The sequence below is a fragment of the Dipodomys merriami genome, unplaced genomic scaffold, assembly GCF_024711535.1.
Source record: "Dipodomys merriami isolate MVZ:Mamm:240054 unplaced genomic scaffold, mDipMer1.0.p SCAF_1, whole genome shotgun sequence".
Taxonomy (NCBI): Eukaryota; Metazoa; Chordata; class Mammalia; order Rodentia; family Heteromyidae; genus Dipodomys; species Dipodomys merriami.
The window spans coordinates 76,719,842-76,732,379 of record NW_027202270.1 but is presented as its reverse complement, the minus strand read 5'-3'; the positions used below and the strand labels follow the sequence as shown (position 1 = coordinate 76,732,379).

Below are 12,538 nucleotides of genomic sequence, written 5' to 3'. Positions count from 1 at the left end.
TTCAAGCCCCACGACAAAAAAAAAAAAAAAAAAAATCAAATTAATGCATGAGCAAATGAGCTAAACAATGACTTCTCAGAAAGAGTAAAAGTGGCCAACAGACACATGAAGAAATGTGGAATATATACACAATGGAATTTTATTGATCTATTAGGAAAAAGGATATTACATCATTTGCAAAGAACTGGATGGACCTGGAAAAAACTGTTAGGTGAAGTAAGCAAGCTCCATAGGCACAAAGTATGTCTGTTTTCTCTCATACTGAAAGTTAGAACTAATTTTTAAATGTATAAGTAAACACTATGAAGTTGTATACAAGTGTGCACAAAATCTATTAACCAAAATATGGTATCTGCAGGAAAGAATTTAAATGAATTTTCACAGTCCAACATAAATCAGTATCAGGAAGCTGGCACTTGAAAGGTTTGGAAGGGAAGTCAAGTAAAGAAGGGTGAATGAAGAGAAGAAATTGGGGAAAACATAGTCATAATATCCAGATTATATCCTATGAAATTAAGAAATTTGAGGGAAGCGCTTGAGTTGGAAGAAACTGGGGAGAATGATGAAAGGGTGACATCAATCAAGATGTATTGCATTCACATTGTTGAATGGTAACTCATTTGTACAACATAATATAATTAAGAAAAGAAGTATCTCCAATAAAGTTCAACTGCTACAAAAAATCAGTTGTAATCGACATTACACTAATAACAGAAGATTCAGGTTTAGTCTTTTTAAACTACAAATAAAATGTTAAAATAAACGTATATCCTGTTCTAATCATAAACATTGGAGAATATTTTAGCAACTTAGCAAAAAGATTTTATTAAATATATACTAATGTTTTAAATTTACAGGGTATCGAAGTACAAATGTCACTGGGATCAAGGAGAGAGGAGTGAACAAATGAAGAGAGCAAACAGGCTAGAAAAAGGTTGTTGGTGGTGGTGGTGGTGATTGTAGGGCTTGAACTCTGGGCTTGGGCACTGTCCCTGGGCTCTTCAGCTCAAGACAAGCGGCTCTACCACTTGAGCCACAGACCACTTTGTTTTCTAGTGGTTAATTGGGAGTCTTATGGACTTTCCTGACCAGGCTGGCTTTGTACCGTGATCCTCAAATCTCAGCCACCAGAGTAGATAGGATTACAGGTGTAAGCCACTAGTGCCTGGCTGAGGAGTCTTCTTTTTATAGAGGAAAAAATCTGAATTGATTACTTGCCTCAGAAGTAGCAATATATAATTTTAATATCGTGTAATAATAAAATTATCAAAACAACTACTCATTTGGGAAATGCAGTCCAGTAAAATCCAGTAGAATGTAACTTCCAAATAATTCTGTTGATTAACATTTCAGAAAGGAAGTTTGTGATTTATAACCTTTTGAGATAATTGTTTATGTAATGAATTGGACATAAAATAAATTTGATTGGAATTCAATGACTCTTAAGTTAATGGAATTATGTGGAGGTAAATCAGATACTGTTAAAATATACTACCAGATCTGTGGAAATAATAAGCAAATGACTAGTCAGGGAATTAATATACTTTGACTTGTTTGGATGGATGAGATTTTTTTTCCACAGAATAGATGCAAAGAAATTGTGAACTAGAATAAACATTAAATTTATGCATTTTGAGACAGGATCTTGCTATGTAGCTCTGTTTGGTCAACAACTCAGAATCCTCTGCCTCAGGCTTTAGTGATGAGATTATAGGTTTGACCAACCATATCCAGCTCTAAACAATAGACAAATCGCAGAAATAGGAAAGGTTTATAAGTCCCAAAGATTGAGGTGGTAGCTATTAAAAGACAATTTGAAGCAACATGAAGGTGGCTCAGGCTTGGATACTAAACTATTTAGGAGACAGATCTGAAGACTGTGGATTGAAACCAGCCCAGGCAGAAAAGTTTTCTAGACTCATTTCCAAAATAACCAGCCAAAGAAAGAAGGATGGAAGGAAAGTGGGAGGGAAGGAAGGAAGGAAGGGAGGGAGGGAGGCAGGGAGGGAGGGAGGCAGGGAGGAGAGAGAAAGAGGGGGAGAGAGGGAGAGGGGAGGGGAGGGGCAGGGGCAGGGGCAGGGGCAGGGGCAGGGGCAAGACAAGGCAAGGCAAGGCTTTGGAGGTGTAGTGCAAATGAAATAGCACCAGCTTAACAAGCTCTAGGTCCTGACTTCAAACCCCAGTAGTACCACAAAGAGGGGGAAAGATAAGGCAACATGCGGGATATCTATGGATGGAAATCTATCATACTATTCAATGTACTAAACATAACACTGTAGTATAGTTTTTAACCTATGGAGAGAAAATAGACAATATACAGACTCTTACTGTTGCTCTTTCTCTTTCTTTCAAGTACCTGTGAGTTGAAAATAATCTCAAGCCTGGCATGGTGGTGTGCATGCTTATAACTCCAGAACTTAGGAGAATGAAGTAGGACAATCAAGAATTTGAAGCCAGTTTGGGTTTCAGAGTAAATTTGAGGCTATATTGGTTTACATAGCAAGACAATCAATCAATAATAACCTCAGTTACATATGAGAAACTTAAAAAAAAAAGAGGACAAACAACAGTAACAAATTTTGTCTTAACATACACAATAGATACTCAAAGTTTGGGATGATGAGATCCAGAAAGGTAAAATTCCAAGATTATATAGTAACAGAAGTAAGACTTAAGTTTGGGTCTTTAAGTATCCTAGTCATAAAAAATTGTCAACATAAATGTATCCATCTCTATGGCAATTTGGCTACATATATATTCTAGTAAATGTAAATAGTATCTAAAGGACATCTTGGGTGACCCATTCACATACTACTAACAGGAAGCAGCTGGACAAAGGTAGGAGGAGAGAGGGGCCAAAAGCAAGTAACCTCAATAACTACGTTTACCCGGGGTTAAATGGTTAATGCAGAAATAATCATATAAAAATACAAACAGCTCAAAGTTCCTTATTAAAAACACAAATTTGGCCTGAATAAGTCACCAATTTGTACATTTTTGAAGGTCTATCAGATACCCTCGTTTAGTGTACATGGATACAAGAAGACTCACAAAGAAAACAACCAGTTGGATGGTTGAAATGGTAAGTCAAGGAAGTTGAAAAGATAGTCAATGAAGAGATCTACTAATCTACTCCAATTCTTATGTCATGCTACAGAAACACAGCAAATTTGAGAGAGTTGGGAATTTAGCTTATATTTTCACATACTTTATACTTACATAACAGTATATACTTATATAACAGCAAATATTCTATTTCAATGTTTATACTTGATATAGCTAGAGATTATCAGTAAACCACAAATTAAATTTAATAAATTAAAATCATGTTTTATCAGTAAAATTGAATACCATAAAATAATAATATATCAATTTCAACAAATAAAGCATTATGTAACATTTTCTAACTCACTTGTCATGGGGCTTTTAAACTGTCATGTCTAATATTCAATTACTTTAAAAGCAAGGATACTAGAATCTTTTATTTCACAAACAAATGTTTTCAGGATGATAAAAATAACTTACTCATTGGGTGACCTCTTTCTGTGAGGAATCACATAAGTAAATTCCAAAAAAAATCTCATAACTCTCCAAACAACTTACTAAGTATTGTTATGAGATTAAAGATAAGAAAATTGAGCTTTTAAGATATCAAATAACAATGACTGGTGATGATCTTAAACCTAGAATTCATACTGATGAGAATTAAGTCTGAATTTCTGCAACTATATAACACTGCCTGTCAAAACACTCATTCAACAAATATTTACAGAATACCAATTATGTTCCAGATGTTGCAGCAGGTATTAAATACATAAAGATGAGTTTGTGCCAGTGTAGCTTCACGTCCATCCCGATCAAAGAGAAAAATGAGAGCTGTATATAAATAATACAACACGATATGAGTATTATGATAAAAGTGAAAAATTGTTCATTCCGTAAGGTGAGAAAGCAATCAACAAAGCTTTCACTTAAAATAAATGTTTGATACATGGTATACCTTATTTAACTCCCTCATAGATCTGTTAAGCTTAATTGTAAAGAAAGAGTTAGATTTGCAGGTTGAGAACCAAGATAAAAATATTCTTAGAAGATTGCAGCTGTATTTGAGAAGGCAAACATTTTAGAAAATCCAAACCACTTTATTATAGCCTAAGATAAGAGTAAGATGATTATCACAAGTGCTAAAGAAGGAAGCAGAGGCCAGGTTAAAAATGTGCTCCTCTTTGGTTTGGACTATATTTAGCCATTACTAGAGATTAATCAAATTGCTGTTTTACAAGAACTACCTTGTGGAGATTAAAAGAATGACGTGAGGAGCAAGAATAATCTCTTTTTTTAATTTTTGCCAGTCCTGGGGCTTGAACTCAGGGCCTGAGCACTGTCCCTGAGCTTCTTTTGCTCAAGGCTAGCACTCTATCACTTGAGCCACAGCCCTACTTCCAGCTTTTTCAGTATATGTGGTACTGCAGAATCAAACCCAGAAACTCATGCATACTAGACAGGCATTCTACCACTAAGCCACATTCCCAGCCCAAGGATAATCTTTTAGAATGCTACCAACAATAGTATAAAAAATATACCATCTCTTGTCTTCAGATTTCTATAATTACCTACTTAATATTTGGATGCCTCATAGACATTTACAGCTAAACGTTCAAAACCAAAATCCTGATTTCTCCACCAAGCTCCCTGCCAAGAGTTTTAGTAAAAAGTGAAATCATGCAAATCACTCAAACTGAGTGACCTGAGCTGGGAAGGTGATATTCCAGGTATAATCATAGCTACTAAGGAGGTCTAAGACCACATAGTCATAATTAGACCTAATCTCAAAAACAAAAGCCAAGTGAAGGTACTCATGTCTGTAATCCTAGCTATTCCAGAGGCAGAGATCTCAGGAAAGGAGTTCAAAGCAAGCCAACGCCTTAAAGTACATAAGACTCTTATTTCCAATAAGCTACCAAAAAAAAAAAAAAAAAAATAGAAGTGACACTGGCTCAAGTGGTAGAATGAGCAAAAGAAGCTCAAGGACAGTGCCCAAGCCCTGAATTCAAGCCCCGGGACCATACAACAAAAAATAGATAGGTTGAGCTGGGAAGGTGGCTCAGTGGTAGAGTGCTTGCCTTGCATGTATGAGGCCCTGGGTTCGATTCCTCAGCACCACATAAGCAAAAAGAAAAAAAAAAGCCGGAAGTGGCGCTGTGGCTCGAGGGGTAGAATGTTAGCCTTGAGCTGAAGAGCTGAGGGACAGCACCCAGGCCCAGAGTTCAGGCCCCACGACCGGACCCAAAATAAATAAATAAATAAAATAGATAAGTGGTCTAGAGGCCTGACTCCAGTGTTCAAGTGCTAAAACCTGAAATCCTGGTTCAATCCCCACAAACAACAAATCCCAAACTGAAAACCTGGCTTTCATTCTTAACTTCACCCCTAAAACACCAAATTGAGTCTATTTATTATTCATTATTCTTTAAATATATCTCAAAACTATTCCGATTTTCCTAATCTCACTGTTATCACGTATCCCCAGTTAACATCATACTCATCTAAAACCCTGTAACATCTCAACTATACTCCCTCACATTTCCTTAAAATCTGGTGGTTTCCTTAATTATAACTGATAAATTGTTTTACTCATTTAAATTTTTGTCTCTTCATAGAGCCTTCCTTATTGAAATGCACTAATAAAGTCAAGAAACAAAGGCTTTTTCTTACAAAGGCTTTTTCTTTCTTTCCTATACCAGTCTAGCAAGTCATGTACCAGATGAACAGAAAAAAAGAGTATCAATAAAGAGCAAGATGCTTATTATGTGCTAAGCATTATTTCAAGTGTTTTACATATATATTAAGTCATTTAAATAATCACAAAAGCCTCTGAGATAGGACAACTTTATCAGTTTGTATTATCTCAATTTTAAATATATGGAAAATGAAACAGAGAGAGTCAACTAATCTTCCCAAGGTAGATGGCACAGGAATGAATCCATCCTTCTGATTATCCAATACTTCTCCTCAGTAAGTATTTTTGGACCAAATAAACAAGTGAGAAGGTGAATACAGAATGAAAAACAAATTTACAGGTGTATATATATATATATATATATATATATATATGGGCTAAGGTTTGGAACATGATGAATTTCAAAGCACTTAGAAAAGGCTGTTTAGTACTATTGGATTAAAACACTACTAGTAAAGTTAAACAAAAGGATTCAGAAATCATCAGGTTCAACTGGAATACTTAATATAATACTTAGTGTATTATATTCAAGACATAAAGTTACAGAACTCAAGACAATGGTATACTAAAAGTCCAAGAAGAGATGGAACAGCTGGGCACCAGTGTTTCATGTCTGTAACCCTAGCTATTCAGAAGGCTGAGACCTGAAGATCAAGATTTAAAACCAGGGTTGGAAATGGTGCTTAATGATAGAGTGCTTGCCTAGCATGCATGAAGCCCTGGGTTCCATTCCTCAGAACCACATAAACAGTGCTGCTGTGGCTCAAATGGTAGAGTGCTGGCCTTGAGCAAAAGAAGCTCAGGGACAGTGCCCAGGCCCTGAGTTCAAGCCTGCAGACTAACAAAACAAAAAACAAAAAAAAAACACTTGAAACCAGCCTGAGCAGGAAAATCCATGAATCTCTTCTATCTTCAATTAGCCACCAAAAAGCTAGAAATGAAGACGTGGCTCAAGTGGTGGAGCTCCAACCTTGAACAAAAAAGCTAAGGGAAAACCCTGAGTTCAAGCCCCAGTTTCAGCCCTGGGCAGGCACTCCTATGTACACACGCGCATGCACACAGATACACCAAATGGAAAAGAAAAGAAAAAAAATATAAGCTGAGCTAATAGCTTAGTGATAGAGAATTGGCCTAGCATTTGAGAAGTGTCAATTACCAGCACCTCATATAAAATTCATTTTTTTCTTTTTTTAATATGTTTTTTTATTGTAAAAATAGTGTACAGCAGGGTTACAGTTACATGAGTAAGGTAATGAGTACATTTCCTATGGAGCATTGTTATCTCCTCCTTTGTTTTGCCCCGACCATCCCCTCCCTCCTCCTCACAAGTTGTAAAGTTCATTTTCAACATAGTTTCTTGTAATAAAATGCATTCTTATACTGTTCTTTTTGTTGTTGTTTGGTTGGTCCTGGTGCTTGAATCCTGGGCCTGGGCGCTGTTCCTGAGCTTCTTTTGCTCAAGGCTAGCACTTTACCACTCGAGCCACACCACCACTTCCAGCTTTTTGTTTATGTGGTACTGAGGGATTGAACCCAGGTCTCCATGTATGCTAGGCAAAGAATCGTATAGGGCTGGGAATGTGGCTTACCGCTTAGCCACATGTGGCTTAATATCAGAAAAAAGTAAAAACAATTTTGGAATGCAGAACATTTTTAATTATATGTAAAACATTTTCATATGTTGGGAATAGGAAAACTATTTCTGAGCCTCAAAAAATAGAAACTGGTGGAGTGTCTCAAGTAGTAGAGAACCTGCTCAGCACTTATCAGGCCCTGAGTTTAAAGTATAGTACTTCCAAAACAAATCAATAAAAACCAAAAAGGAAATCACAGATTAAAGAACTAAAATCATTTAACTTTTATCTTATGAGGAAAGTGCATGAGGAATTTCAAAATTTGAAATTCCAAAATGGGAGTAAAGACTCAAAATATATGACAAATAATAAACACAAAGTAATTTCTTGTTTATTTGTTCTGTTTGTGTGTATATGTCAGTACTGGGGATTGAACTCATGGCCTCACACTCTAGTTTGGCTTTTTTGCTCAAGAAGGGCACTGTACCACTTGAGGCATAGCTACATTTCAGGTTTTCTGGTGCTTAAATGCAGATAAAAGTTTCCACAGATCTCATCTTCTTAAGTACCTAGGATTACAGGCAGTGAGTCAGCAAGCAGCACCAGGCTACAAAGTAATTTCTTTAAAATTATTATGAGGGAATGATAGATATTATCAGGCTACTCAAAAGAGACTAAACACCAATGGGCAATATAAAGATGCTAATAATATTCAACAAGATACAAATTAAATTAATGAGCCATTACTTTTCATAATAGGATTGGATAAAGTAAAAGATAGGATATGGGTTTTCTCAAACACTGTTACTAGCAAAGGGCATATCCTTACTGAAGAATTATTTAGGAATGGAGAATTGGTAGCTAAGTGATTCTACTTCAAAAAGTGTACAGTCAAGGGATAATCAAGAAAGCATATAACTAGAGTGCTTGAAGACATCTTTGCCTATAAAAACTAACAATTGATTCAGAAATCTCATTTCTGGGTATGTAGCTAGAGAACTGAAAATAGAACTTGGAATAGATAATTGTATTCCCATGTACACTGCAGTATTACCACAACTAAGGTAAAAACAAAATATGTAAGTGGATAAGAAAAATTATTTTACACACATACACCATGAATTCCTTCCTAGAAGAAAAATTTCATATTATCATATGCTAAAGAATGAATGAACCTATGTTGAGTGATAGTTAACATAGTAAAAGTCAACCCTTATGTAATCTCATTTACAAACAGTAAGATAAACTCTTAGAATAATAGCTGTCAATTGTGTGATAAGAAGAGAAGCTTTTAATGAATTTAGAAATTTAAGTTTTCAAGACAAAACATTCTACATTCTATAGAGATATATGTGATATAGTTAACATTATAGTTAACACTTACGAGTGGTTAAGATGGTAAAATTAATTTGTTTTTACCACAGTAACAGAAAAATTCTTAATTGAAAAATACATAAATAGATAGCAGCAGGGAACTGATATTAAAGCTATATAATGAAATACAGGTGGCAATAAAAATGATATCCACATTTATTTAGATGAATTTATAACCTATTGTTGAGCTTCAAAAAATTATAAAAAAGCAAAGCAATATTATGCCATTAACATTATGTATATTCTTTGTCGGTAGAGATGTCTATAAACAACAGTATCTCTGAGTAACAGAATTAAATCCACCTTTAAAAAATACTGTCCAGGGGCTGGGAAGGTGGCTCAGTGGTAGAGCGCTTGCCTTGCATGCCTGAGGCCCTGGGTTGGATTCCCCAGCACCACATAAGCAAAAAGAAAAAAGCCGGAAGTGGCGCTGTGGCTCAAGTAGTAGAGCGCTAGCCTTGAGCTGAAGAGCTGAGGGACAGCGCCCAGGCCCAGAGTTCAGGCCCCATGACCGGAACCAAAAAAAAAAAAAATACTGTCCAATATTTTAAAATAATTGAGTACATAATTTATACATGACAAGTAGTAACTTAAAAGAGGAAGTGATTACCATCACTTTCTGGAATCTTGGGGTAGAATTTTATATTTCTTTCTCAGTATGTATCTGGAACATACAGAGTGATTTATAAATATTTGAGAAGAATGTAGTCATTCGGAGTTAAAAATCAGGTGGACCTGGATTTGAATCTTAGCTCCAAAATGCATTGATTAGGAGTTTCAGGGCTCAAAGTCTATTTTAACTGTACTGAGCCCCACTGTTTTCAACTACGAAATAACACTGAGGGTAGGGGTGTAGTTTAGTCCTAGATTCCATTTGTAGCACCAAAAAAAAAAAAAAAAGTAAACAATACTTACAGATTATGGCAGAGAAAATATATTAATTGCAATTTAATTTATGGCTCAGATGGAATAACAAAATTATAGTCATCATTCGTTTATTGACTGGGAGGGCTTATAAAAAACTAAGCATTAATAGAAAACTATATTATTAAATGCAGGCAGTAATAGTTAAATATGATACAGCTCTTGCTTAGTGTGCATGAACTAAAAGGTTCAGATCCAAGCATAAAATAAAGGGAAAGAGGGAGAAAGCAAAGGAGGAAGTAAAGGAATGAGAGGATAGAAGGATTCTAATCATAGAACTGCAAAATTACAGATAAGTTTCTCATCTACTCCATACATTAACACCGATGAATACTGATGACTTAGGAAAAATAATGGAAAGAGAAAAATACGATTAACCTAAAGATAGAATAACAGGAAGCCAAATAAAACACACATACAGGTAAAAGATAAAAGGACTATTGAAGATCTGACTGAATTTGGGGAGAATAATAAAACAGGTAACCTTACCATTAATTTTGCTTACCTAAGTCTCTCCTCACTACTGTCAACAACGGACTTTCTCTTAGGTACTACTGTACTTTCAAAGTCTTGTCTAGCACAAATATTTGCCAGATGATTTAGAAGATAAAGTCCCAGTAAATATGATAGGAGAAAAGGCATAAGGGAGTGGCACCAAACTTATGGGTACAGAAGTTGGCCAGTTCACGCTTATTAACTCAGAGCCCAAGGATGGCTTTCCTCCTTCAAATTATATTGCAAAGTTTGTACAAGTCAGAGGAGTTAGCCCCGAACTTCCGAGTTCGTTCAACATGAAAATGTATAGTCAGACTTCACAAGTAGTAGCAAAAGGTAATTCGATGTGTCCTTTACAAATATATACATATAACTGCAATTTAATAATGAGCGAAAAGAGATTAACCTCGGATCTGAAATCCAGGGATGGAAAATGGCATTAGAGAGTTGGGAATGAACCCCTACCAATATACTCACTCTGTATTAAAATGCATATAAATTTGGCTCAACTTACTATCTCCCACGCCAAAAGCAAAACAAAACAAGACAAAAAACCCTGCCTACTGCCCGACAAACCACTCTAGACCACCACACCTGGTTCCGTTGCAGAATCTCCAGCTCCCGCCACAGTTTTGGGATGTGTCCGCCCCTGAACGGAAGTGACGTTGGAGGGGGGAACCTCAAATAAGAGTTCAACCCCAGCAATCTAATCTGAAATTCTGAGGAAACTCCTGATCATCCCGCTAGACCCTCCATCGCCCCTTAATTGGAAAAAAAGACTCACTTACGACCATTAGCGCCAAAACATTTAGACATTTTCCTTTGGCCAAGTAGGCAGCATATTTCTTCGAGACTACAATTCCCGTGATGCCTCACAGGAAGTAAACCGGAAACGGTAGGCGCAGAAGCAAGGCACCTTGGGAAGTGGAGTCCGCTTAGGCCGAAAAGCGCATTCGCCCCGCCCTCCGCCAGTGAGGCTTCAGAAACCAGGTGTTCAGCTTGGAACCCGTTACCGCTAAAAGGATTCAGACCTTTTAGCAATATTCCTCACTTTTCCTCACAGTGAACATAAATTTTCCTTGACCCGTAGAAAGCAGAACAAGTGCTCCCTAAAGAAATGATGTCTTTCCAATATCTCCAGTCAATAAAAACTCCCGGAACTCCCCAACCTCAGGCTCCAACTCGTGGGAAAAGGTGGTCCTTTTACAAGTGGGCAAAATGGCTGTCCTCCTAGTTTTCTCATTGGTTGTTATTTGCGTCCTTCAAGGGCGGGCATTTACCACAGATTGGTTCCTTTTCCCTTGAGGGTGGCCTAGCTCTCCCGCGGCCCAGGAGAAGATAATGGGTGGAGAGAAAGCAGTGCTTTCAAGCCTGATTGGACGTTGCTCATGTCACTCTACAGCTGTACAGCCTATGATGGAGTCGGCTTCTTCTCTAAGAGAACAAAGAGGCGGGACTAGTGCGCGGTGGGAAGGGGCGGGATTCTGCCGCCGCGGCTGCCGCTGGAGCCGGTGTCCGGGCTGGTGATGGGGTTAATTCCCTTTCGTAAGACTCTCACTTGCACCCACCCAGCCCCGCCGTCGCCCCGCCGCACCGCGCTCCAACCGCCTCCTCCTCCTCCTCAGTAACGCGGGTAAGAGATGTCCTCCCTTCCCCCTCCCTCAGCTCCCCGGGAATAACGCGCCGCGCTCCCCTCCCCCGCCCGCCAACCGGTAGCGCTAACGGAGCCGAAGCCAGGCTGCCGAGGGATGTGTGTGTGAGAGGAGCTGCCTCTCCGGCTGGGTCTCCGCCGCCGTCCTGCGGCTGCCAGCCCGCTGAGGTCGGGTTCTGAGAGAGGCGGGCTCGCCGGACCCGCGACTGCGGCCGCCGCGGCCGCCGCTACCTAGAGCCCACCGCCCCCACCCGGGGGCCATGTGAACATCAAACCCCTCGAGGCCTAGCGGAGCCGGAGAGGGAAAGGTTCGCGAGTCCCTGCTATGGCTGCTGCTGCTGCCGCTCACTGCAGCTGCTCTTGCAGCCCCAGAGACTTGGGGAGCCAGCCCCCCGCCAGCAGGCCTGCCCGGAGCGTTTGCCCCTGCGTGCGTGGTTCTCCGTCCCTCGGGTGTCCGGCGCGGGTGCCCCCGGCTGCCGGCCCACTGGATGGCCGCAGTCCCCCCCCCCACCCCGTCCCGGCCTCGCACCGGAGAATTTGTAAAAGAGAGAGAGAGAGGAAAAAAAAAAAAAGACTTGGCGACCGGTTTGGTACCAGACTTGCAACTGGTTTGGGGCTTGTAGGCACAATGGGAAAATTAAAAAGTTGAATGACTTCTCAGTGTCCCGGTGCCTGGGGATCAGATTCACCGAGGCGTTTTAGCTTTAGGCTGCCTTCTCCCTCCCTCCCTCCTCCGAAAACAAACAAACAAACAAACAACTCGTGTTTAAAGTTTGGGGA

General features: G+C 38.9%; 1 protein-coding gene across 3 annotated transcripts in view; it reads right to left on the bottom strand.

Annotated features, from left to right (window-relative positions):
• Nucleotides 1-11,283, bottom strand: part of Zranb3 (zinc finger RANBP2-type containing 3) — a 215,872-nt gene extending 204,589 nt beyond the window's left edge. For 2 of the 3 annotated variants that reach the window (XM_070023988.1, XM_070023996.1), the window contains exon 1: nt 10,892-11,283. In XM_070023988.1, coding sequence (XP_069880089.1) covers nt 10,892-10,923 — 32 coding nt within the window. In that variant the 5' untranslated portion in view covers nt 10,924-11,283. Of the gene's footprint in view, nt 1-10,701; nt 10,744-10,891 lie in introns of those variants that run through there. The other variant, XM_070024004.1, reaches the window with a different exon arrangement.
• Nucleotides 11,284-12,538: the final 1,255 nt, after the last annotated feature.